General features: G+C 44.8%; 1 protein-coding gene across 9 annotated transcripts in view; it reads left to right on the top strand.

Moving 5' to 3' along the window:
* cobl (cordon-bleu WH2 repeat protein) overlaps positions 1–27,718 on the top strand; it is a 237,280-nt gene that overhangs the window by 86,641 nt on the left and 122,921 nt on the right. For 8 of the 9 annotated variants that reach the window (XM_060921189.1, XM_060921193.1, XM_060921191.1 and 5 more), the window contains exon 3: positions 3,577–3,765. The exons of the other annotated variant lie outside the window; for it this stretch is intronic. In XM_060921189.1, the coding sequence (XP_060777172.1) occupies positions 3,577–3,765 (189 nt within the window). The remainder of the gene's footprint in view (positions 1–3,576; positions 3,766–27,718) is intronic. 9 annotated transcript variants of the gene reach the window in all.

Genomic DNA, 27,718 nt, shown 5'->3' with positions numbered 1-27,718 from the left:
CCTCTTTGTTGGCGGTGGCTTGCTACTCGACGAGACACCAAGTTTGAGACAAGAGCACTTTCAGGATGTCTTATCCTGTCAACACCGGAGGTGTGGTAATCTCCATATAACACAGCACTGACACTTCCAAGTTACCTTCCTAGATGTAGACTTAATGTGTAACAATAATAATCATTGTTTAAGGAGTTTCTTAATACCAAATGTCCATGTTAAGCCTTTTTGATTTGGCCTGGACTGTTGCATATTCATGTGATCCAACGGTAGAGGGCATTTCTGATTGCATAACACAGGAATGACACAATAAGGTTACAGTGTAGGTGAATGAAAACTTTATTAATAATTAGCAGGCTGAGCTCAAGGTCTACATGCTGTGACACATTCATATGTTTTCCATCTCACAGCAGAGCAATAGAGATGTCTTCGGTCTTCCTGAATCACTCTTTTCTTTCAATTCATTTGTATTCCTAAATGTCATCAAATGCAGATGGTCTTTCCGAAAGCAGTGACTTTTCAGCTGTGACGTGAGTCTGCCATTTCTGTTTCATGCTAATATTTGCTTGAAGTAGCTGTGCTCAGTCGGTCTGCTAAAACCAGCAGTTCATGGCCGAATATTTATAAAACTGTGTAAGAACGTATTTGTAATGGACAAGGAGCTAAGAATAATGATTGCTATCAGCACAGCATGTGAATGATTTACACTTGTTCTCTTTCAAGGTCTCAAGGGTGAAAGTGGTGGTAGTGTGATGAAGTGAGGAACTGGAGGAGATTTGTGGATCTGTCTTAAGGGCTCCTGTTGATTTTATTGTCTGGATTTTGTGAGGATAGTTAGGACAGTGTTTTTATTTTTGGTTTGTATTTTTAAGAGTGGCGGCACGGTGGTGTAGTGGTTAGCGCTGTCGCCTCACAGCAAGAAGGTCCGGGTTCGAGCCCCGTGGCCGGCGAGGGCCTTTCTGTGCGGAGTTTGCATGTTCTCCCCGTGTCCGTGTGCATTTGCTCCAGTTTCCCCCACAGTCCAAAGACATGCAGGTTAGGTTAACTGGTGACTCTAAATTGACCGTGAATGTGAGTGTGAATGGTTGTCTGTGTCTATGTGTCAGCCCTGTGATGACCTGGTGACTTGTCCAGGGTGTACCCTGCCTTTCGCCTGTAGTCAGCTGGGATAGGCTCCAGCTTGCCTGCAACCCTGTAGAACAGGATAAAGCGGCTAGAGATAATGAGATGAGATTCAAAATGGTTGAGTTTTTTTATTATTTTATTTGATTTTAACCATGGTTCATAAAGATGCTTGGAAAGTCATAAATGTTGAAGTTATATTTTCAAATGTATGTTTAGCTAAAGTGTAGACTCAACTGTTTCCAATCAGACTAATTGTTATGAAAGATAACATATCCAAAAACGATATCCATATACTCAAGATATCTCAGAAATAAATCTCATATATTGTGATGTAATGTATCACGCTATCGGTATTATATAGTCGTATCACCCATCCCTTTTTGTCTATAATTTTTCCAGCTTGAATTTGTTTGTTGCTGGTGTTGCAATATGGACATGTTGACCTTTATATAGAAAACTTTTACAAGCTTGTAAACTTGGATCTCCCGATAAGGAATGCTCATTAAAATATCTGTTTGATTACATAGAGAGAACCTACGTTCTTAACTTGAGGACTGTTGTTCAGCTGTTTTTACATCTCCAATTCCAAAAAGGTTGGGACACTGTGTAAAGCATAAATAAAAACAGAATGTGAAGATTTTCATTGAAAATAGTACAAAGACAACATATCAGATGTTGAAACTCAGAAATTTTATTGTTTTTTGAAAAATATATGCTCGTTTTGAATTTGACGTCAGCAACATGTTTCAAAAAAGTTGGGACGGGGCAACAGAAGGCCGAAAAAGTTGTGTCATGCAAAAAAAAAAATGATTTGGTTGATTGACGACAGGTCAGTAACATGATTGTGTATAAAAAGAGCATCCCAGAAGGGCTGAGTCTCTCAAAAGTAAAGATGGGGAGGGGTTCATCGCTCTGTGAAAGACTACGTGGGCAAACAGTGCAACAATTTAAGAATAACGTTCCTCAATGTAAAACTGCAAAGAATTTGGAAATCACATCATCTATGGTACATAATATCATTAAAAGATTCAGAGAATCTGGAGAAATCTCCGTATGCAAGAGACAAGGCTGAAAACTGACATTGGATGCCTGTGATCTTCAGGACCTCAGGAGACACTGTATTAAAAGCAGACACGTGTCTGTAGTGGAAATCACTGTATGGGCTCAGGAACACTTCAGAAAACCATCGTCTGTGAAAACAGTTCATTACTGCACCCACAAATGCAAGTTAAAACCAGATATAAACAATATCCAGAAACACCGCCACCTTCTCTGGGCCTGAGCTCTTTTACGATGGACTGAGGCAAAGTAGAAACTTGTCCTGAGGTCTGACGAATCAAAAGTAGAAATTCTTTTTAGAAATCATGGACACCATGTCCTCCAGGCTAAAGAGGAGAGGGACCATCTGGCTTGTTATCAGCACACAGTTCAAAAGCCAGCATCTGTGATGGTATGAGGAAGCATTAGTGCACATGACATGGAGAGGTTATACATCTGGGAAGGCATCATTAATGCTGAATGATATATACACGTTTCAGAGCAATATGCTGCCATCCAGACAAAATCTTTCTCAAGGTAGGCCTCCCTTCTTTCAGCAAGACAATGCCAAACCGCTTTCTGCACATATTAAAACTGCATGGCTTCATAGTAAGAGTCCGGGTGCTAAACTGGCCTGCCTGCAGTCCAGACCTGTCTCCCATTTAAAACATTTGGTGCATTATGAAGCGCAAAATATGACAAAGGAGACCCCGAACTGTTGAGTAACTGAAATTGTGTGTCAGGCAAGAATGGGGCAACATTTCTCTTTCAAAACTACAGCAATTGGTCTCCTCAGTTCCCAAACGTTTACTGAGTGTTTTTAACAGTAGAGGTGATGCAACACAGTGGTAAACATGCCCCTGTCCCAACTTTTTTGAAACATGTTGCTGACATCAAATTCAAAATGAGCATGTATTTTTCAAAAAAACAAAATTTCTCAGTTTCAACATTTGATATGTTGCTTTCGTACTATTTTCAATGAAATGTAGGGTTTCCATGATTTGCAAATTATCGCATTCTGTTTTTATTTACAGTTTACACAGCGTCCCAACTTTTTTGGAATTGAGGATGTAATATGAAGAAATGCAATGTGCAAAGATTATCGAAAAAGGTAGTTGTGCAAGACAAAGCATAATGTTATGTATGGGCTTTTCTGTGAAGTTGTTTTATTAGAATTTTAAGAAAAACTGGAAATGAGGCCAAAACATGGGGGGGTGGTATTTTATGCTTGGATGAGGTGAAAAAGTTGGTCTATTGCTATCAAATAGAAGTTTTTATTATGTAGTTTGTAACCATGTGTATAACTACCACATTTCCTGCTGATTTAACCCACGGTGAAGCCCTTATCCTGCAAGGGCTTACTAAACGGATCATTTTCAGTCATGTGGATCCCTCATCTGGTCATCTTTCTCAATTGTGCAGGAGGAAAATGAAGCCACGTGCTCCCCCTCCACCCTCAATGCCCCAGCCTGCCCCTCGCAAGATCTTCCGCAGTGCCGTCACCGATGAAGGAGCCGCTCACGACACCAAGGAGAATGTGGTACAGAGCACCGTGGACCTCCAGATCACGCTGCCTAATGGCTATGGAACCATGGTCACTGTGGATGGGAGGTAATTAATATATATTAATAATACTTCAAGGAGGTATAAAATATATCTGGTATTTTATTGCAGTTGGCCCGAAGTAGTGCTTGAACCAATCTCTTAATGTGTGTTGTGTTCATCATCTTCATCTCACTTTTTTCAGATGTGTTCCTGTATGTTTTAATCTTTCATGCCGTTTACATAATGTAATTAAGTCAAAAAATGTTGGTCCAATTACTTCAGCCATTTTGTTTTCCTCTGAAACCCAATTCACTTTCCATTGTATATAGTAGCAGGTAAAGGTTTGGACACACCTTCTAATTAATTTTTTTCCTTTATTTTTATTAATTAAAAGACACACCATATCTTAAAGTAATGACGGATGTCGTTTCCCTCTACTTAGTTGAACGATTCTTGACATAATATGGATTACTACAGTTGTGGAAAACTGTATTTTTATTCTTTATTACTATTTACTGTTTGATGATCTGAAATGCATTAAGAAGGCAAGAAATTGCACGAATTAACTTTTGACGAGGCACACTTGTTAATTGAAAAGCATTCCAGGTGACTACCTCATGAAGCTGGTTAAAGGAGATACGCAGAACCATGGCCTCACTTTTTGTTTATAAATGCCTTGAGACCTCAAGAATGGCACAGGAATAGTTTTTAAGTGTTAACAATAAATCTAATATCGTAATTTTTATGATTAAAGTGATTCATATAGGTAGCGGTCTGAGTGAATGGCCTTGACATTTGTGACCTCACAGCAGGAAGTCTATCGGTCTCATCGCCATTTCCGCTATACTAAAACACAGAGCTAACTGCAACTTCAATCCTCCATTTTGAGCTAATTTATCGCCATGCCACGTAGATGTGTTGCTGGCGGGTGCAGCAACATGACAGAAGGTGCATTTATGTTTCATTCATGGCGCAAGAATGTTCAAACTGCAAGGATTTGGACGCGTTTTGCGAGAAATTCACGGATTAGGCGCCTACGAAGTGGTCTCTCCTCTGCTCTGCACAATTTACTGAGGACTCATACAAAACCTCTGATCTGTTGAGGAGCATTGGCTATAAGCTTGTATTGAAAGAGGGTGCAGTACCAACAATTAAAGGAAAAGAAAACTACAAGAAAAGGAAAGTAAGTTCAGTTGCACCAGTTCTCCCAGAGTGTGAGCCGAGCAGTAATGGCGGAGTACTCAGTATGGAGAAAATGGAGAATGAGTGGACCAGTCGTCAGATTTCTCCGCTGGATATACCCTTTTTTTTTGGTCCGCTGGATATGCTTGCCTTAACAGCAATATCTCACCCTTACGTGGAAGAAGCGAATGAACGAAGAACTGAACGAAGAACTGAAAGTCAGATTGTTTCAAAACAATTAGCCACAAGCTCGGCCTTCAAGAAGCGAGAACACAGACGGGTAAGATGCGACTCTCATTTGGTTACATAACAACAAAAACAACAACACTCATTGTTTACCTGCATTTAGATTAATACATGTAACTTGTATCGTGTATTTAAGTTATCGGTATAAGATTATTTAATTTGCTTCAGAATGTGATTGTCTCAGTTCATCTGATTATTTAATTAGCCTTTTATGTTTTATCAGTGAAAATGCATGCATGTACATGTGTGTTGCATAAGTTATAACGCCTATCCTGTTTTAATGAGAGTCACATGAGACCGTCAGTTCAATTCCATCCAATTCTCTAGACGGTTTTGTTCTCTGGCTTTATTTCGTAAGGTGGGGGCCTCCGTGGCCGACGTGTTACTATCGGATTCACTTTCCGATGGTTCGAACTGATATGGTTCTACATGTATAGCAGTAGCATGTACGGTACGGTACACATACTCCTCCAATTTCAGGACTATCACAGTCAGATGTACTACTATCTGAGGAATCTGAAGAATCTCCAGTAAATCCAAACAAAGAGGCCATTGCAACCACTCTTGCTTGCAGAGTCTAGCTTTGGTCTATAGCACCGGTTCCCGCTGTGACGTCACCTACCCAGGGCTGACTGGCTCAGCGGGGCAGCTTGAATGCCAACTTTGCGGTCGAGTTTAACTCTAAAAATATATTTTTTATTCCCAATTATGCAGCATACAAGACTCAAGGATGGAGATACTATCCACTTAGAAATGTATTTAAAAATAAAGGTTCTGCGTATCTCCTTTAAGATAATGGCAATAGTGTGCAAAGCATCAAGGAAAACAGTGGCTACTTAAAAAAAAATGTAAAAAATGAAACATATTTTGTTTTCTTAACACTTGGTCAACCACATAATTCCATACATGTTCCATATGTTATTTCATAGTTTTGATGTCTTCAGTATTGTTCAACAATGTACAAAATGGTCATACAGAAAAACCTATGAATGAGTCGGGGTGTACAAACTTTTGAATGGTACTGTATGTCTCGACAGTCTAGGAGGAAGCGGGTAAAGTTTCTTCTGAGACTACATCTTTTCAAACCGCCTCTCTTCATAGGGCAGCTCAGTGTGCTTGGAGGAGAGTGCTAACCACAGATACAATTTTCATACCTGTCAACCCATTTCGGAGTCCAGCCTTATAAGCCCTCACAAAAACCCTTACTGAAGACAAAAAATCCTTAAAACTAGAAATCAAACCACTATATGTTGTTTTTGAGGCATAATATATTTAAAAACAAACAAGGAAAAACTTCTATAGCACTTTTTCCACATCATAATTCGCTCGATGAAGTTCATGATCATGTCCATCCCATGATTCACTTCATGAAGTTCAAGAAGAAGTCCATCAAATCAGTGCTCCTGATTGTGCTCGGAGGCTGCACGTCTCGCCAGCTGAAGCTGATGGTCTGATGGCACCACCTGGCAACATTGGTCTGTGTTGAGCTTGTACTGCGGTAGGGCTGTCAGTGTGCCAGGTGCCAAGGACTTTCTGCAGTCAGTCATAACTTTCCTGACTTGGGAAAACACTCGTTCTTTTCGCCAGGGTTCCCATTGCTTCTCTGTCTGTGTTGAACACTGTTTCAAAACTACTCAACTGGAAAAACAGAATGGCTGTAGGCCCTTTTGTTCAGCTCACAATGGCACAACATGTTATTCGGTTTCATAGGGATGCTTGACCTTCGAGTATGACATCGAAGTCTGAGCTTTCAAGCGTCTAGCAAATCTGGTCGTGGGACGATAATAGCCGAGATGTTGCGAACGATGCTTGTGTAGCATGATGGTTTCCAGTTCAATTGTCTGTTGCTTGTTGCATCCGTAATGCACATTGTGACCACATGAAAGAAGTCAAAGTCCCTTCCATGCCAGGATCTGGTCTTCCCAGGCAGTCTCCTGTCCCAGTACTAACCAGCTTTTTGAGGCGCATGGGTGCGGCACTGATCTCCGTTTCCATAGCCCTCGGTCTCTCGCCTATACAGCTAGGGTTACAGTGGGGGGCTACTCCTCTGGTAACCGCGAGAGTTTGACTTCCCCACTCTCATCTGTATTGCAGCATGCCTTGCCAGATGGCAGTAGGTACCATTTTTATGATGATCTTTGGTATGACCTGACCATGAGTAGAACTCGCAATCTTGCTGTTGAGAGGCAGACCACTAGGCCAATTTGCAGTACAGTACATGGAAGAAGTACTGTACTTGCAGAATAAAAACATTTTGACAAAAAACAAACTAGGAATCCGTAAGACTATTAGAATACGCCGGTAAGCTTGACAAAAATAAAAAAAATCCATAAGATTCATGGCTACTCCTTTTGGGTTGACAGGTATGAGTTTTATGCAGAGGTTAGGCACCCTTGGGCATTTTGTTGAAAGTAAACAAGCTATGCAGTTAACTGCTTTAATTTTTGTGATTGTTTGGACAATAGTACATAGTAAAAGTTTGGACACACTTGCAGGGATAAAATTATTAGACCAAGACTACTCTCGAACAGATATGTTCAAAAGAAAAGCAAAACCCCCAAATGACAGAAGAAGAACAACTTTATCACGTACACTTAAGGATGGTGAAATTCCTCACTGCATTTAACCCATCTGAAGCAGTGGGTAGCTATGCTACAGCTATGAGGACAGTTCAGCTCAAGGCTGCCCCATGTTAACCTAACCACACATCTTTGAACTGTGGGGAAAACCAGAGCACCCAGAGGAAACCCACACAGACACGGGGAGAACATGCAAACTCCACACAAAAAGGCACCCGTCGGCTGCTGGGCTCGGTGAGGTGACAGTGCTAACCTCTACACCACCGTGCCACCCAGACAGCAAGGACCTGCAAGATGGTTGAGCTGTCGCAAGAGTGGCAGTGCACCATTCCACTCTGCAGCATTGCTTGCACAAACATGACCAGAAGGAAATCTGACCTGCAAACTTAACAAACATGATATGCATGGAAGAGTCATCAGAAGGAAACCTTAGCTGTAAACTCGATGTCTGACATATGCAAAACAACATCTAGATAATCCAGCTGCATTTTGGGAACAAGTGCTGCGGACTGATGGAACAACAATGGAACATTTAACGGATGTTTATTTGGAGAGAAAAAAGGAACAACATTTAATGAGAAGAACATCTTGCTGACTGTTGGGCATCAGTGTGGGAAATAAGGAATTTTAAGCAGACTGTCACAGGACAGACAAGTCTGAAATGTTCTCTGTCCGTCCAAATTTCAGCCTGTCCAAATGACGGGCCAAAGGCCTGGAAAAATGTGGCCGGGGGTGCATACCCTTGGCGGGCCCCGGAAGCTAAAGGGCTTTAGATGCCTGGAGATGGCTTCTCGGTTATTTCCAGGCACATTTTTGTGATCTTCAAAGGCCACTAGACATTAGTTGCTAATTGCACCACAAATTGAATATAATTTACAAGAAAATGTCAGAAGATTCAAGAAAAACATGCTTAAAGTTATGCTCAAGAAAACAGTAGTTCACACAGGTCAGTTCCATGTCTAGAAAAAAGTATGGGGGGCAAGGATGTTCCAGTTGGTTACAACTTACTGGTAATCATATATAGGTACTATAACACTCATGAAGCATTATGTCAACAATGACTATACTATATTTATAATAAGTCTATAAAAAGTAAAATATAAATCTACATCCTACAAAGCATATTACTATGACTGTCATTCTTATTATGAATGAAAAAATGTACATAAAAATAACAACATAACCACTGATTAGCAGTTTGGCACTTAACATAATACTGAACGATGGAATACGATGGAAAAAAATGCTTTGTCAGGGTCTAAAACCTGTAGCAGTCTATTTTCTTTTAACATTAGTGGTATACCTACCCAGCTGATAACAGTGTCGTGTGGTGTCATGCCAGAATGCAGTTCTACTCGCCGATGAGAGGCGACTTGTCATTCATCGAGAGCGTCCGCAATCAGCCAGTCACAGGCCGTGTTGCGATATAATGTACTCACCCAGTGTAACATTTGGAAGAAAATTAGAAGTAGATTAGACCCATATCTTTACAATTTTTCATGGGCCATCCGGTTTGATGCTTTTGAAATACAGACGGACAAATGTGAAAATTACCGGTAAATGTCTGCCAGTCTGGCTTTATTTCCCACACTGGGCATGGAGGAGAATTTATTATGTTCTGCGGTTGTGTGGCAGCTAATGGACAGAAAGATAGAGGACTGTATTCCAGTAAATATCAGCACATTCTAGATGCAAATGTGACACACAGTTCAGTCGTTTCAGGACAATGATCTGAAACATACCTCAAAATCCAACATGAAATAAATGAAGACATGCAAGCAGATGGTTTTGGAATGGCCCTCACAGTCTCCTCATTTGAACATCACTGAAAATATGTAAAGGTCTTAAACATGTTTTGCATGCAAAACAGCCTAAGAATATCTCAGAACTGGAAGCACTCTGCAAGGAAGAGTGGGTGAAAATTCCAAAAAGAAGAATAGAAAGACTTCGAGCTGACTGCTTACAAGCAGGATTTGCAAGCTGTTATATCTGTCAAAGGAGCTGTTACTAAATACTAACTTAGTAGGGTGTCCAAATGAGGCGAATGTAAATTTACACAAAACTAGATGTAAAGTAGGCTGTGGTCAAACAGGCAAAGAACAAAGGCTCAAAAAGGAACAAGATATTCCAAAGCTATGTGATAGGGTTGTTGAAAAGAAGGTGTATGAATGCAAACAAATGAATGTCCCTTGACTTGGTCATGTGATTAGATCATGGCCTAAGGGAGATGTGGATTTGCAGATGTGCATCTGACGTGGTTTGAATAACCACTTTTCCGAGATATTGGGGAAGTCTTTTTTTTTTATAACATTTTAAAAGATGTTTTTATGTGCAGTTATTACTACTACTACTACTACTACTACTACTACTAATAATAATAATAATAATAGTCGTAGAAATAAAAATCATTTTAGATGATTGTTAAAAATGTATTAATTATAAAAATATTTATAAAAATATATCATATTTTTTATGATATATTTTTATAAATATATCATTCCCCTCCTTGAATTGCCATCTTAATGTGGTGGAGGGGTTTGAGTGCCTCAGGGATTCTAGGAGCTATGTTGTCGGAGCAATTGCCCCTGGTAGGGTCTCCCAAGGCAAACAGGTCCTAGATGAGAGGTCAGACGAAGAGCGGCTCAAAAAGGACCCTTATGAAAGAAAAAACAGGTATCCGAGTACCCTTGCCTGGACCAGGGATACCGGGGCCCCACCCTGGAGCCAGGCCTGGGGGAAGGGCTCGTCGGTGAATGCCTGGTGGTTGGGCCTATATCCGTGGGGCCCAGCCAGGCCCAGCCCAAATGAGCAACACGGAACCACTCTCCTGTGGATCCACCACCTGCAGGAGGTGCTGTAAGGGTCCGGTGCACTGTGGATCGGGTGGCAGCCAAAGGCGGAGGCCCTGGCATATTGATCCCTGGCTGACAAAACTGGCTTTTGGACATGGACTGTCACCTCTCTGGTGGGAAAGGAGCCTGAGCTTGTGCGTGAGGTTGAGCGGTACCGACGAGATGTAGTTGGGCTCACCTCAATGCATAGCTTGGGCTCTGGAAACAATTTCCTGGAGAGGGGTTGGACTCTCTTCTATGCTGGAGTTGCCAAGGGTGAGCAGCGCTGGGCAGGGGTAGGGCTATTGGTAGCCCCCCAGTTTGGCACGCTAACATCGGAGTTCTTCCTAGTGAATGAGAGGGTCGTTTCCCTGCGCCTTCGGGTCGGAGAATGGTTGCTGACTATCATTTGCGCTTCTGTGCCAAATGGTAGTTCGGAGTACCCGGCTTTCTTGGAGTCCTTGAGTGGGGTGCTAGACAGTGCACCATGAGGGGACTCCATTGTTTTACTGGGGGACTTCAATGCTCACATGGGCATTGACAGTGAGACCTGGAGGGGTGTGATTGGGAGGAATGGCCTGATCTGAACCCGAGTGGTGTTCAGTTGTTGGACTTTTGTGCCATGCATAAGGGTGTCCATAAGTGCACGTGGCACGAGGACACCCTAGGCCGCAGATCAATGATTGACTTTGTAGTCGTTTCATCTGATCTATGACTGTATGTCTTGGACACTCGGGTGAAGAGAGGAGCAGAACTATCAACTGATCACTGCCTGGTGGCGAGCTGGATCAGATGGTGGGGGATAAGGCCAGACAGACCGGGCAGGCCCGAACGAGTAGTGAGGGTATGCTGGGAACGTCTGGCGGAGGCTCCTGTCTGTCGGATCTTCAACTGTCGCATCCGGCAGAGCTTCAACTGCATACCGGGGGAGGATGGGGACATTGAGTCCGAGTGGACCATGTTCTGCACCTCCATTGCTGAGGCGGCCATGCAGAGCTGTGGCTGCAAGGTTGTTGGTGCCTGTCGTGGCGGTAATCCCCGAACCCGCTGGTGGACACCTGTGACGAGGGGAGCTGTCAAGCTGAAGAAGGAGTCCTATCGGGCTTGGTTAGCCTGTGGGTCTCCGTAGGCAGCTGACAGATACCGACGGGCCAAGTAGAATGCGGCTCTGGCAGTCACTGAAGCAAAAACTCAGGTGTGGGAGGAGTTCGGAGAGGCCATGGAAAGTGACTTTTGGTCGGCCTTGAAGAGATTCTGGCAAACCGTCCAGCGGCTCAGGAAAGGAAAACAGTGCTCTGTCCTTACTGTTTACAGCAAGGATGGAGTGCTGTTGACCTCAACTGGGGACATCATCCAACGGTGGAAGGAATATTTTGAGGATCTCCTCAATCCCACCTTCATGTTGTCTGAGGAGGATGCAGAGTCTGAGGGTGCTTGGGAGGACTCGCCTATCACAGGGTCTGAGGTTGCTGAAGTGGTTAAAAAGCTCCTCGGTGGCCGGGCGCCGGGGGTGGATGAGATTCGTCCTGAGTTCCTGAAGTCACTGGATGTTGTTGGGCTGTCTTGGCTGACATGCCTCTTCAACATTGCGTGGAGGTTGGGGACATTGCCTCTGGATTGGCAGACTGGGGTGGTGGTCCCCCTTTTTAAAAAGTGGGACCAGAGAGTGTGTTCCAAATATAGGGGGATCACACTTCTCAGCCTCCCTGGGAAATCCTATGCTGGGGTGCTGGAGAGGAGAGTCCGGTCGATAGTCGAACCTCGGATTCAGGAGGAACACTGCGGTTTTCGTCTTGGTCGTGGAACACTGGACCAGCTCTTTACCCTTGCAAGGGTACTGGAGGGTGTATGGGAGTTTGCCCAATTGGTCTACATGTGTTTTGTGGACCTGGAGAAGGTTTACGACCATGCCCCTCGTGGTGCCCTGTGTGTGTGTGTGTGGGGGGGGTGCTTCGGGAGTATGGGGTTCAGGGCCCACTACTGCAGGCCATTCGGTCCCTGTATGACCAGAGCAGGAGTTTGGTTCGCATTGCCGGCAGTAAGTTGGACTCATTCCCAGTGCATGTTGGACTCTGCCAGGGCTGTCCTTTTTCACCGGTTCTGTTCATCACTTTTATGGACAGAATTTCTAGGTGCAGCCAAGGGGCAGAGGGTGTCCTGGTTTGGTGGCATCAGGATCACGTCTCTGCTTTTTGCAGATGATGTGGTCCTGTTGGCTGCATCAATCTGTGACTTACAGCATGCGCTGGGACGGTTTGCAGCCGAGTGCGAAGTGGCTGGGATGAGGATCAGCACCACCAAGTCCGTGGTCATGGCGCTCAGCCGGAAACAGGTGGAGTGCCTACTCCAGGTCAGGGGTGAGTTGCTACCTAAAGTGGAGGAGTTTAAGTATCTCGGGGTTTTGTTCACGAGTGAGGGTAAAGGGGAGCGGGAGTTGGACAGAAGGATCAGGGCAGCATCAGCAGTGATGCGGACGCTAAACTGGTCTGTTGTGGTAAAGAGAGAGCTGAGCCAAAAGGCAAAGCTCTCAATTTACTGGTCCATCTACGTTTCCACTCTCACCTATGGTCACGAACTATGGGTAGTGACTGAAAGAATGAGATCGCGGATACAAGTGGTAGAAATGAGTTTTCTCAGCAGGGTGGCTGGGCTGTCCCATAGAGACAGGGTGAGAAGCTTGGTCATTCGGGAGAGACTCAGAGTAGAACCGCTGCTTCTCCACATCGAAAGGAGTCAGTTGAGGTGGTTTGGGCACCTTGTTAGGATGCCCCCTGGACGCCCCCCAAGGGAGGTTTTCTGGGCATGCCCCACTGGGAGGAGACCCTGGGGCAGACCCAGGACACGCTAGAGAGATTACATCTCTCGGCTGGCCTGGGAACGCCTTGGTATTCCCCTGGAAGAACTGGTGGAGGTGGCCGGGGAGAGGGAAGTCTGGGCTGCTCTGCTTAGGCTGCTACCCCTGCGATCCAGATCCGGATAAGCAGTAGAAGATGGATGGATATATCTTAGAAAGCAATACAATAAATAATATAATATAAACAATACTATAGGGCGGCACAGTGGTGTAGTGGTTAGCACTGTTGACTCACAGCAAGAAGGTTCTGGGTTCGAGCCCAGTGGCCAACGGCGGCCTTTCTGTGTGGAGTTTGCAAGTTCTCCCCATATCTGTGTGGGTTTCCTCCGGGTGCTCTGGTTTCCCCCACAGTCCAAAGACATGCAGGTTAGGCTACTTGGTGGTTCTAAATTGAACGTAGGTGTGAATGGTTGCTTGTCTCTGTGTATCAGCTCTGTGATGACCTGGTGACTTGTCCAGGGTGTACCCCGCCTCTCACCCATAGTCAGCTGGGATAGGCCCCAGCTTGCCTGTGACCCTGCACAGGATAAGTGGTTACAGATAATGGATGGATGGATAATTTATATGAGTATTAAAGATGTACTTTACAATCATTTTTCCAGAGAAAAAGAACATTTCAAAGAAATAATAGAAACCCCAATATTGCCATGACATTCATATCCATGATGAGCGTATGTCAACTTCTGACCGCAACTGTACGTGACATATTATGTGTCACAGAAATGTCTAAATGTCTTAGAAAGTATTGCGATATGGTATCTTTGTTAGACTAGACCATGGCGCTGTTGAATTCTTGGTTCTGATTGGTCAGAAGGCATTGGTTAATAGCTAGCAACTAAACAGTCATTTTATATAACAAGAAGTAGTTCTGGTTGAAAGGTTTTTCTTACCATAAGGAATAAAACTCGATGTTGGTTGAGCACAAATGATCATGCACCAAAATCATTCCTGCCAGTCGTGACAAGCAATTAATTGCTACTGACATCTACTGTAAGTATAATAATGGCCGAATAATAATAATAATTCTGTGTAGAGATCCAATCCCGGGCAGCATGGTGGTGTAGTGGTTAGCGCTGTCACCTCACAGCAAGAAGGTCTGGGTTCAAGCCCCGTGGCCGGCGAGGGCCTTTCTGTGCGGAGTTTGCATGTTCTCCCAGTGTCCGTGTGGGTTTCCTCTGGGTGCTCCGGTTTCCCCCACAGTCCAAAGACATGCAGATTAGGTTAACTGGTGACTCTAAATTGACCGTGAGTGTGAATGGTTGTCTGTGTCTATGTGTCAGCCCTGTGATGACCTGGCGACTTGTCCAGGGTGTACCCCGCCTTTCGCCCATAGTCAGCTGGGATAGGCTCCAGCTTGCCTGCGACCCTGTAGAACAGGATAAAGCGGCTAAAGATGATGAGATGAGATTAGATGAGATCCAATCCCCAATCTATGTACATGACACTGTAATTACCTGACAAAAAAAAGAGACAACAATCATGCATTCATTCTTATGCCATCTGGAACATTTTACATCACATGATTTATCTCAGTTTACCTCACTAGAGTGAGTCAAGTCGAGCAACGATGAACAAAGTCTAAGGTCACTCACAAAAGGTCAGTGATATGTAAGCTAGAGAAAAACACTGTTATACATTAATCACCAATATATTAGCAGGGCTCGACATTAACTTTTTAACCCACTTGTCCAGTCGGACAAGCAGCAAGATTTTTCACTTTTATTACTGTGTATTTACTAGTTAAATAAAATGAAAGTGATAAACGTTATTAAAAAGGAGGTATAGTTATGATAATCATAATGCTTTAATGATGTTTAAACTTTCAGTAAAACTGTAACTGTAACAATAAACACAAACTATTTAATACCCCATGATGGTGCGTGTGTTGATCTGCAGTTTTAAGAGTTAGACTCACCCAAATTCAACGCTTCTAGGGGAAATAAAGTTAAATCTTGATTAATCCAGTAAAACTTGAAGTATAAATTCAGTTAAAAAAAATGAAACCGAAAGAAATCAAGTTGGACATGATCAGGGTGACAGAATCACATTGTGAATGAAAACAAACTGTGAGTTCAGCACTGTCGTAAAATTCCCCTGAAATATTTTAGGACATTTGTGATGGTTAATGTGTACCATACAAAAGAAAAATACAATGAATGTACGAATGGAATGAAGATTCACCACAGATATTTATTTATTGAGGTATTTGATCAAGCTGAGAACCTCTGTGTGGTGATCCCCAGTCATGCACTTAGTGCGGCCAATCTCAGCAAACCAACCTCTGTCAAGACGAAGTAAACGAGATCGCTATTTCTCCGATTTCGATGAATTCTGTGTAGAGCTGTGCAATATATCGTATTTTTATCACGATATCGATATTGGTGTCAAACGATATCAAAATTCATAATATCGATATGAAACGATTTTTTGTCATTTGTAAGGTAAAACGAACCCTTCTGTCCCCTAAGGCACACCGTAGCCTTGTATACGTCATCCATTCTACTCCCGCGATATCTCCGCAACAGTAAAAAATCAGTTCTTCTGTTTTCATACGTGTCGGGTGATTTGATATATTGATTTGTTAATATGTTGTTTGATTTGCTTGCTAATAGTTATAATAATACAATTAACATATATTTACGTCATATTTTTGGATGTGGGACTGGGTAATGTAAAAATGGCATCTACGGAAGAAAACAAGCACAACAATATTAGCACATATCCAGCTTGCTAGCTGTGTTAGATGTGTTAAACCGTGTGGATTTAAGTGGAATAATTGCGAGTCGTCCTGTGGTCAAGGCAGCGTTTTAAGGTAAGGCAATTTGGTTATTAATGTTGCCCGCCGCGGCATGTTTACTTGGGTTCATTTGATTTTGACTTGTGCATCTGCAGCTAGCATCATGCTTTGAAGTAGGTTCTGCTAAGGACGGGTTTATTGCGCGATGTAGACGGACTCAGATGTAATTACATTGTTTTTAAAATTCCGTGCGCTTAAAACGGTGTCCCCCTGCTAATCATGTAGCCCTAATCATGTGTTGCTTTTACTTTTCGAGTGAAATATCTCTGCAAATGATATTTCAATGCTGACATGCCAAAAAGATAGCGGAGTCCACATTTGGAAGATGAAGGAAGAGAAGCCTGATGCTTGAAAATAGATCGCTTAATCCACAATGCATATCTGTATTTGAGACATAACCTGCAACTAGTGGGGATGTTTTGGAATGACTGTGCATAGGGTGTTTTTGGCCACAGAACACTAACCCACAGTAGTAGGAGGACTACTGGGTTCGTGGATTTTGTCTGTTGACTGAGCGAAGCATGGTGTTTGCCTTGTGCCATTTCACGTAGCATCTAGCCGCAGTGCCACCTACACTTTCAGGGAATGTTTACATGCCGCTGAGCTATTTTCATGTATGTTAATTCTTAAGGACTTGTCTCTATATTGTGTGTGTTCACACACGGACTGGCCATCGGGAGTAGCGGGAGTTTTCCCGGTGGGCCGGCAGAGAAAAAAAAAAAACAGTTGCGCGCTGGCCTTTAATATGATAAGCAATGTTAAGTTTCTTTAAGAAACTGTTAACATTGTTTATTACAGTTGCGCGCTGGCCTTTAATATGATAAGCAATGTTAACAGTTTCTTTGCGCGCAACTGTTTTTTTTTTTTTTTTTCTCCGCCGGCCCACGCTGAACCACCGGCCCACCGGGAAAACTCCCACTACTCCCAATGGCCAGTCCGTGTGTGTGCGTGTTTAATGTTGGTGTCTTAACAACACACAAGCTTACGTTGTAGTGTGTGTGTGAGAGAGAGATTTTATCCTTGGCTGGCTACGAGCCAGTGTGGACGTTACGCAGTAATCACTGGTAATACCAGCGCTGGCTCCATCCTCTGTGATCGGAAATGTTGAGTGAGGAGAACGTGAGCCTTGTGCAGGCGATAGGACCTATGCAAAGTACGCGCTTGCACAGTAAATAGTTTAAGTAAAAGGCGTTTCAGGGTACAACGGGAAGGGTTGACAGGTAGCCTATGAGGCCTGTACTATAAAAATGTGGCCCGGTGCCTCGGGTGTTGATGATCGGGGCTTTAAAAAAAGGTGTATAAATATCGTTTTAAAAATCGCGATATCAATATTTACTGAAAAAATCGTGATATTGATTTTTTCCAATATCGAGCAGCCCTAATTCTGTGTCTAATAATCTATAATTGGGTATTACAACATGGTTATTTTTACACATGCACCTGTTATACTCGGCTCTCCCAGAATTTCATAAACAATAACATGGCCAGATCACTGAGGTGATTGAACTAGTTTTGTTGGAACTTTATTGATGTAACTCTTTGTAGTATAAGAGCGGGTGGATGGAGCACAGAAGTACGGCAGGCCAGAACTGAGTTCCAACAAAACTCTTTTATTTAGCTTTTCAGGTTTTATACTCCCAGCCATACATACACACACACAAGTCGTCTGGTTGGGGAGAGAGCTTCCTTCCTCTGCTCTCTCTCTCTCCTTATATAGGGCGCGGTCACTGCGGAAGACACACAAACACAGATTAACAGACATCAGGTGTAGTGATTCTGCCACTTACCTTCCCTGACTCCGCCCTCCTGTCACAGACCAATGCTTGACCACGCCCCCGCTGCCACATACCCCCACCACCTGACTCAGGCCGGGCAGCCGTCCGGCCTGCAGCCAACTCCCCCCCCCCGATGGGAGAGGAAGTCCACCATGGCCATGGAAGTCCACCACGGCCATCTGCGCCCCCGGCCTGTGGACCGCCTTGAAATTAAAGGGCTGGAGTGCCAGATACCAACGGGTGATCCGCGCGTTGGCATCCTTCATGCAGTGGAGCCACTGGAGGGGCGCGTGGTCCGAACAGAGGGTGAAAGGGCGCCCCAGAAGGTAGTAGCGGAGGGCGAGGACCGCCCACTTGATTGCCAGGCACTCCTTCTCTATGGTGCTGTAGCGCCCCTCACGCACTGACAGCTTCCTGCTGATATAGAGCACGGGGCGGTCCTCCCCCTCCACCTCCTGGGACAGAACGGCCCCCAGCCCTCTGTCCGAGGCGTCCGTCTGCAACATAAAGGGGAGAGAAAAGTCAGGGGAGTGTAACAGTGGCCCCCCGCACAGTGCAGCCTTCACCTCAGAGAAAGCCCGCTGGCATTGCTCCATCCACTGGACCGGATCTGGTGCCCCCTTTTTAGTGAGATCAGTCAGCGGGCTGGTGACATCCGAATAATTAGGTATAAACCTACGATAGTAGCCAGCCAGCCCCAGGAACTGTCTCACCCCCTTTTTGGTCTTGGGCCTCGGGCAGGCCGCAATCGCTGCTGTCTTGTTAATTTGTGGACGCACCTGCCCATTGCCCAAGTGGAAGCCCAGATACCGTACTTCCACCCGCCCAATCACACACTTCTTTGGGTTGGCTGTGAGGCCCGCTCACCTCAGCGACCCAAGGACGGCTCTCAGGTGTTGCAGGTGCCGCGGCCAGTCGTTACTATAGATTATGATGTCGTCTAAGTACTCGGCCGCATAGGTGGCGTGGGGGCGGAGGACCCTGTCCATAAGCCGCTGAAACGTAGCGGGTGCCCCAAACAACCCAAAAGGAAGTGTGACAAATTGGTGTAAGCCAAACGGTGTGGAAAAGGCCATTTTTTCTCGGGATAGTGGAGTCAAGGGGATCTGCCAATAACCCTTTGTCAAATCCAGTGTCGAATAAAAGCAAGCCATGCCTAGTCGATCCAGCAACTCGTCAATACAAGGCATTGTGTACGCATCGAATTTAGACACCACGTTGACTTTTCTATAATCCACACAGGACCGGACCGACCTGTCGGCCTTGGGAACCAAGGCCACCGGGCTGCTCCAGTCACTGTGGGACTCCTCGACGATGCCCATTTCGAGCATGGCCTTGAGTTCTTCCCGAACCACCTTTTTCTTGTGTTTGGGCAGCCTGTAAGGTGGGCTGCGCACTACCACCCCCGGGGGCATCTCAATGTGGTGTTCTATGAGGCGGGTGCGACCGGGCAGGGGCGAGAACCCGTCCGAAAATTCGGTCTGCAACTGGGCAAACTCCGTGAGTTGGGTCGGGGAGAGGTGGTCTCCACAGGGGACCAGAGAGGTACACAATGTCAATGTTCCCTTTTGAACCTCCGGCCCCAGCTCCGCCTTCTCTGGAACCACTGACACCAACACCACGGGGACCTCCTCGTTCCAGAGTTTGAGCAGATTGAGGTGGTAAATCTGTAGTGCCCCGCCCCTGTCCGTCCGCCTCACCTCATAGTCAATGTCCCCGACTCGCCGTGTGACCTCAGAGGGTCCTTGCCACTTGGCGATCAATTTGGAGCTCGACGTAGGCAACAGTACGAGTACTTTGTATCCCGGTGCGAACTCCCTAAGGCGCGTACCCCTGTCATACAGGTGGATTTGACATTCTTGGGCCTGCCGCAAATTCTCCTCGGTTAGGTGTGTGAGTGTGTGGAGTTTTGCGCGCAGGTCGAGAGACAGACACGGAAGCGGGAAACGGGAGGGCACCGCGTGTGCGGCGGGCGGGCTGGGGTGGAGCCGGCCCCAGCCTCCGCGGTGGGGGAACAGGGCGAGGACGAGACACAGAAGGGGAGGGGGAGAGAGAGGGAGAGGAGAAGAGGAGATCTGCGATCCTGCCGCGGGAACAGCCGCCAAATGATCCTCCGCCAACTCGATGGCCTGATCCAGCGACGCCGGGCGATGGCACTGGACCCGCTCCGCGGTCCCTTCGGGAAGTCGTGCGATGAACTGCTCCAGTGCCACCAGATCGACGATTCCCTCGGTGTCGCGGTTGTCAGCCCTCAGCCACCGCCGGCAGGCATCCCGGAGTTGCTGGCCAAATGCGAACGGCTGGCCGACCTCCTCTAGGCGTAGAGTGCGGAAGCGCTGACGTTGTTGTTCTGGGGTGCGCCTCACACGCTGGAGGATGGCCCGGTGCAGGTCTGCGTAGACCAGCTGGCTGTCGGCGGGGAGCTGTAGCGCGGCCAGCTGCGCCTCACCCGTTAGCAGGGGGAGGAGGCGCGCTGCGCACTGTTCCACCGGCCAGCCCCAGGCCTCTGCTACTTGCTCAAAGAGCGCTAGGAAGGCCTTGGGGTCGTCATGCGGGCCCATCTTCGTTAGGGTGAGGTGGGGAGGGCCCGCGGCGGTGGAGGTGGTTGACCCCGCCAACGCGAGGAGATGCCGGAATGCCTGACGATCTTCCTGTTGCGCCAGCACCAGGGCCTCGAACCTTTGCTCTTGCTTCTTTCGGAGGGCGATCAGCGCCTGGTGCTGGCTCTGTTGGGCCGTGGAGAGGGCGTGGATCAGGTCCGTGAAGGGGGAGGACTCCATGGGGCTATTCTCCTCTGTGCTCCGTTCCTGGGTTTCGGCACCACTGTAGTATAAGAACGGGTGGGTGGAGCACAGAAGTACTGCAGGCCAGAACTGAGTTCCAACAAAACTCTTTTATTTAGCTTTTCAGCTTTTATCCTCCCAGCCATACACACACACACACACACACATACACACACACACACACAAGTCGTCTGGTTGGGGAGAGAGCTTCCTTCCTCTGCTCTCTCCTTATATAGGGCGCGGTCACTGTGGAAGACACACAAACACAGATTAACAGACATCAGGTGTAGTGATTCTTCCCTGACTCCGCCCTCCTGTCACAGACCGACGCTTGACCACACCCCCGCTGCCACACTCTTGAATAATTACTCTTAAAAATGGTGATCTTTACATGAGCTCCCAGACGTCCACGATTGGTGAGGGGAGAGAGTATGCCAAGGCTAATGGCGTTAACAGGACAGAAATAATCCATCCCCTTTTTAATGAGTTGGAGCAGGACCATGTTACAACCTCAGGTCAATAGACATCAGTGTTAGGGTGAACATGCAGGGGTTAAATTGGGCCGGGGCTGTCCGGGGCTGAGCCCCGGCACATAAGCTCGGAGCGGATGGCATATGATCACGCACACATCAAAAGCAACAAACCCTTTTCACGATTTTCAGTTCTGAATAATTAAATATTGTTTTATTAATCAATAAACCCATGACTTTTATGAGATAGATCATAGTTTTCCTGATAACAAGACGACCTGTCAAAGCTATTTAGAACAGAACTTGCGATCAGAGATTCTGGTTTCTGGAACACTGCGTGGGTTGCCAATTCCGCTTTTTATAAGCGACTTTGGGGTTTCTTTTTTTGTGAGCTCGCTTTAAAAAAAATCAGAAGTCGTGGTTTGCGGGTTTTTGGGCTTGTGTTTCAGCGTTGTGACTTGTTTATAATTTTCTCCGTACACCGTCTCCCCTTTTACCTGCATACGATCCTAATCCATCAGAGGTGCTTGAACGAACTGTCTGTGCATTTGGCGAGTTCAATTTCCATAGTCCCCAGTTATCGACAGAAATTAGCCAGGGGGAAGGGGGAGATATCAGTTAAAGTTAGCTACTGAGATTGACCAAAAGTTGAGCCTAACAACTTTTGCAAAACACATACTGTCTAAAAATAAAAACACAACATATTTAGATCAGTGTTATTTTTTCCCCTCTTCAGTATTATTTGATATTTTGTTTTTAATAATAAAAAATATGATAATGATTATGTTCACTGTATTGTTAATATTATTAGTGTTTTATTATTTATTGTTAATATTTAATTTAATGTTAATTTATTATTATTTATTGTTAATATTATTAGTGTATTATTAGTGTAATTATTATTGTTATTATGTATTCAATTATTTATTTGGCATGTGGTGCTTTTTGTATTGTCTAGAACATACATAAGATGAGCATATTACAGCAGCAAAATAGAAGCACAATCATTTGAATGCAGCAAAACTTTTGCTGCATTCAAATGATTGTGCTTCTATTTTGCTGCTATAATATGCTCATCTTATGTATGTTCTAGACAATACAAAAAGCACCACATGCCAAATAAATAATTGAATACATAATAATAACAATAATAATAAATGTTTCCAATGTTATAGTGTTGTTTGTATTTGGTTGCATTCACTGCATGAATATATTTGATTGACAATTTGACTGACAGTGTTTTGGCATATTTAACATTTATCCTTCAAAATAAATCAACTGTTTTGGTTTAAGATTGTGCAAGCCTTCAAATTTTCTCACTGAACATTTCTCCTTCACATTTTTCACCTGTAGGCATGTGACAAGATTTAACATGATATTGCTCAACCTACCTCTGTAAAGTCAGCTAACAACTTATTAAAATGCACCAGAATTCAGCAAATAACATGTATGATAATAAAAAACTTCTGGGGGAGGACCCCCCACTAATCATTTCCTTCAAACCAATGTACAACAACCTGTACAATCTGTTACATTGGCCAACCAATCTACATTCAAACTGCCATAATGTGTAGGGGGGCACTACAAGACACACATAGGCCTACAACACACAGATAAGGTGTATATCTCTGTGCAATATGATATGGTTATCAAATTAGAGGGTTATTTTCCAAAAAGTATATTGGGGCAGGGCGGCGGGGGCAGGGGCAGGTACGAGGCAGAGCCCCCCCACATAACCAATCCCAATTTAACCCCTGTGAACATGGATTAACACCACTCATTATTAATATTGTTTCTCTTTTGTATGTAATAAGTGATGAAATAAAAACAGTTCACTTGCAATTGCTGTGCAACCCTTGGCTTAATTCCCTCAAGGCCATCTACAATTTCATCTTTAAAAACAGAGTTCAGCACTGATAAATGAGCAATAAATTAACTTATGGTCTCTCTTATGCTGTTTTTTTTTCCTTCAGTTAAACGAATGTCTTATGGCCTCAACAACTGAAGTGTACAGAGATCTGAACATGTTCTTGAAAACAGTCCTGTACAGACTTCGAGTATAAAAAGAAAACTTTACTTGATGACACACACCAACATAGCCTCTGTATCATTCAGAGATACACTACACTGCGGCTGATTTGGTGATATGGCTGGGTGCTAAAGCAGCATGAGTTCTTCTTCTTCTTAATAATAATAATAATAATAATAATAATAATAATAATAATTGCTTCCTGAGGTCATGACAATCTGCATTGGTATAGGATGCAGCTCAACCTACTATGTTGTTATGAAAAGTTCTTCAGCGAATAGCTTGCATGTGTAAATTACATAAAGAACAAGTCTGTGAAGGTTCTCAGTCATCTAGGTCATAGCACCTACCGACTTAAAGAATAAAATCCTTTGGGGTGTCCTATTACAGAAAAAAATTATTAATAGTATGGCTGTGTTTAGTTTAGTTTACTTTGGTTTGGTTGGCTTAGTGTGGTTTATTTTGGTTTGGTTTAGTATATATAACACTCGTGGCTTTTGGGAAATGAGGAAGTGGGAGACAGGCTTGACAACTCAAGGTGCGTTTTATTTTTAAAATTTACTTTTCAGGGATTTTATTTTGCTCTCTGCACTTTAGGCATGCTCACACGTGCACATACACATGGTACTGGGTTGTTCAGCTCCCTCTCTCTAGTCACTGGCTTCTCTCTGAGAGAACACAAAAGACACACATAAATAGATTGTCAGTAAATCAGTAATTAGACATAGGTGAAACTCATCACATATTACTAACTGGTTTGGCCAGACTCCTTGCTGCTCACAGCCAATGCTCGATCACACCCCCGCTGCCACATAGCCTTACCACCCAACTCGGGCCGGGGAGCCATCTGGCCTACAGCTGAAACACACACACCCCAGGCTGGAGAGTTAATCCACTACCACCATCTGCATCCTTGACCTGTGGACTACTTCAAACTCAAAGGGCTGAAGAGACAGATTCCAGCAAGTAATCCACATGTTGGAATCCTTCATGTGGAGGAGCCACTGGAGTGGGACATGGTCGGAACAAAACGTGAAAGGGCATCCTAGGAGGTAGTATCAGAGAGTGAGAACTGCCCATTTGATGGCCAGACACTCCTTCTGAATCGTGCTGGAACTTTCCCAGGAACTGCCTCACTCCCTTGGGTCTCAGGTCTTGGGCAGGCTGCAATTGCTGCAGTCCTATCAATTTGGGGAAGCACCTGCCCATGACCCAAGTCGAAGCCTAAATATGGTACTTCATCTGCCCATTTGCACACTTCTTTGGGTTTGCTGTGAGTCCCAGGGCTTGACATTAACAGTCATCTAACTGTCTGGGACAACCAATTGTTTGGTCCAGACAAGTCAAATCCGCATCTTTTTTTTTCTCAGGATATTAGACTCAAATCCAGTGTCGAGTATAAGCAAGCTGCACCGAACTGATCTAGCAGTTCATTAATGTGAGGCATCGGATATGTATCAAATTTAGATACCGCATTGTGTCAAATTTAGACTCCTCGATTACCCCCATGTTAAGCATAGCTTTGAGTTCATCCTGAACCAAAAATTTTTGTGTGTGTTCAGTGTGCTGATATGGGCGGCTGCATACCACCACCCATGGAGGAGTCTCAATGTGGTGCTCTATCAGGTTAGTGTGGCCGGGCAGAGGCGAAAACACCTCAGAGAATTCCCCCTGCAACCTGGCAACCTGTGCTTTCTGGGGCAGTCTCCACAGGGTCCCAGGGTGAAATGGGCCACACTTTTTAGACTTGCCTCCAGTCCCAGCTCCTCCCTCTTGGAAACCGCCAGAGCCAGAGGAACCTTCTCTCTTCATGGTTTCAGCAAATTAATTAGTAAATCTGAAGTGCATTGCTTCTACCCATTCACCTGACTTCATAGCCAACTTCTCTGACTCGTTGTGTGAACTCCAAGAATCCTTGCCACTTTGTGAGTAATTTAGAGCTTGATCTGGGTAGTAAAACAAGCTCTTTAACTCCCTGTGCAAATTCCTGTAGCCGAGCCCCCCATTATACAGCCGGGATTGCTGTTCTCGTTCCTGTAGCATATTCTCCTGGGTAAGGTGTGGAGTTTTGCTCTCAGGTCAAGAACGTATTGAAGTTCATTTTTACTCGTAGAAGGTCCCTCCTCCCAATTTCCCCTCATGACATCCAAGATGCCATGAGGCTTGCAACTGTACAATAATTCAAATGGGGAGAACACCATGGAGGCTTACGGGACCTCTTGTACTGCAAATAAGAGGAGTTTCTAGCCACCTGTCTCAATTACTAGCATTCTCATGAATTAACTTCTGAATCATTTTTTAGAATTCTGATTAAATCATTCAGCTAGCCCGTCCATTTACAGATGGTAAACACTGGTACAAATTGATTTAATCCCCAGTAATTCATACAGTTTTCGAAGTGTGTGTGACATGAACATTGTGCCTCGATCAGTCAGGCTCTGTTTCAGAATCCTGACTTGGGAGATAACACAGAAGAGTGCTTCCTCAACACTGCATGCAGAATTGTTGCATAGAAGCACTGTTTCCTGGTATCATGTTGCATAATCCACTAAGACTAACACAAAGCAATACCCTTTGTACAGATTGATCTAATGGCCCAAAGAGATCCATACCAATTCTTTCAAAGGGAATCTTGGTCAATGGTAAGGGGCACAATGGCGCTTTTGGGGTGGCTGGTGGATTCACCAGCTGACATTTGCAACATGCTGCACACCACCTGCAAACATCAACGCAAATGCCCAGCCAATAGAAATGGGCTGTGAGTTAGTTCAGTGTTTTGTCCTGACCTAAACACCCTGCCATGGGATTATGATGAGCCACATGGAATAAAAGTTCCTTATGGCTCTTTGGGACCAACAACTGGGTCGTTTCTTCTCCTGTGCAAGTGTCCTACATCTTTTTAATCATAGAAAAATACAGATTGGATAGTGCAACATTAGGCCAGAAGTTTTGACCATCAATTACTCTCACTTGTCCAAAACCATGCCTCAAGGTTTCGTCTCGTGACTGCTCCAATGGGAAATCCCTAGAGAGTTGAGGGTCAGTGCCCTCCCCACCGTCTATGTCCTACTGATGTGGAGCTGATGCAGAAGGCCCTGGGACCACCTTCCCAGATAATGCTACACTGGAGGCCTCCCCCCCCTCCCAGTAGTTTCACTGCAGCAGGACTCATCCATAAATAAGTGTTTTATTAAGGTTCAAAACCCCAGCAAATTGGTTCCAAAAATTAATGGATGGTTGAGACGAGGACTAACTGCCACCTCCACAATATGCTTTTCTCCCCTAAATTGAATAGTGATGGGCACCAGTGGATACTTGTGAAGATCTCCATGTACACACCTCACTTTCACCAGTTGTGCATTTCCCAATGCCCTGCATTGAATCAGGCTTTTGATGAACTATGGTCTGTGGTTTACATGTCGGATCCACCAAGGTTTGATCTGTATCCCCTTGAATACTTACTGCCACCCTGTATGTTCCTGCTCAATCGGGGGAGCCCCAAGGCACATCTGGAATGCAGATCAGAATCCCCACCTCCTTAAGGGAATGCCGATCCCGGAATTGTCCAGGTTTCCTGCTGTTCCTGAGGACCTGACCGGGCTTTGTCCTGATCCTGGTGAGCACGGACAGTTCCACTTATGGAGAGAGAGGGAGTTAGTTTTCAGCATTGGCCCAGAGGCACAACGGGGTGAGGGGAAAACAGGGAGAGACACAGGTTCGGGGAGTGGGCTTCAGGGGAATCGTCCCCGTTTCTGCAGTGCAGGGATAAGGGTGGGGTGAAGAGGACCTGGAGCAAAGCCCGGAAGCACTGCTCCTGCTCTGCACACAGTGCAGCGAGGGTCTGGAGGATCTTGGCAACTGACGTGGACTCCATGACAACGTTTTCTCCTCAAATCCCAGTTTTTGGCACCAGTGTAACACTCATGGCTCTCGGGAAATGAGGAAGTGGGAGAAAGGCTTGACAACTCAAAGTGCATTTTATTTTTAGTTTAAAGTTTACTTTACAGCAACTTTATTTTGCACTTTAGGCACTCATGCACATGGCGCTGGTTTGTTCAGTGCTCTCGCTCTCTCGTTACTGACGTCTCTCTGCATGATCACAAGAGACACACATAAATAAATTGCCAGTAATGAGACACAGGTGAAACTCATCACATGTTACCTGCCGGTTCAACCTGACTCCTCGCCACCAACAGCAGATGACTGATCACGCCCCCACTGCCACAGTATGTTTTATTTTGGTTTGGGTTAGTATGGTTTAGTTTTACTTGATTTGGTTTGATTTAATGTGGTTTGGTTTAATGTAATTTGGTTTTGGTTTGGATTAGTGTGGTTTGGTTTGGGTTAATTTGGTTTAGTTTGGTTTGAGTTCGTGTGATTTAGGTTTGCTTAATTTGAATTAATTTAACGTGGATTGCTTTAGTGTAGTTTGGGTTTTGTTTGATTTGGTTAATTTGGTTTAATTTGGTTTAC

This window comes from Neoarius graeffei, chromosome 5, assembly GCF_027579695.1.
Source record: "Neoarius graeffei isolate fNeoGra1 chromosome 5, fNeoGra1.pri, whole genome shotgun sequence".
Taxonomy (NCBI): Eukaryota; Metazoa; Chordata; class Actinopteri; order Siluriformes; family Ariidae; genus Neoarius; species Neoarius graeffei.
Note: the sequence above shows the minus strand (reverse complement) of the source record. Positions and strands in the feature narration are given on the sequence as shown.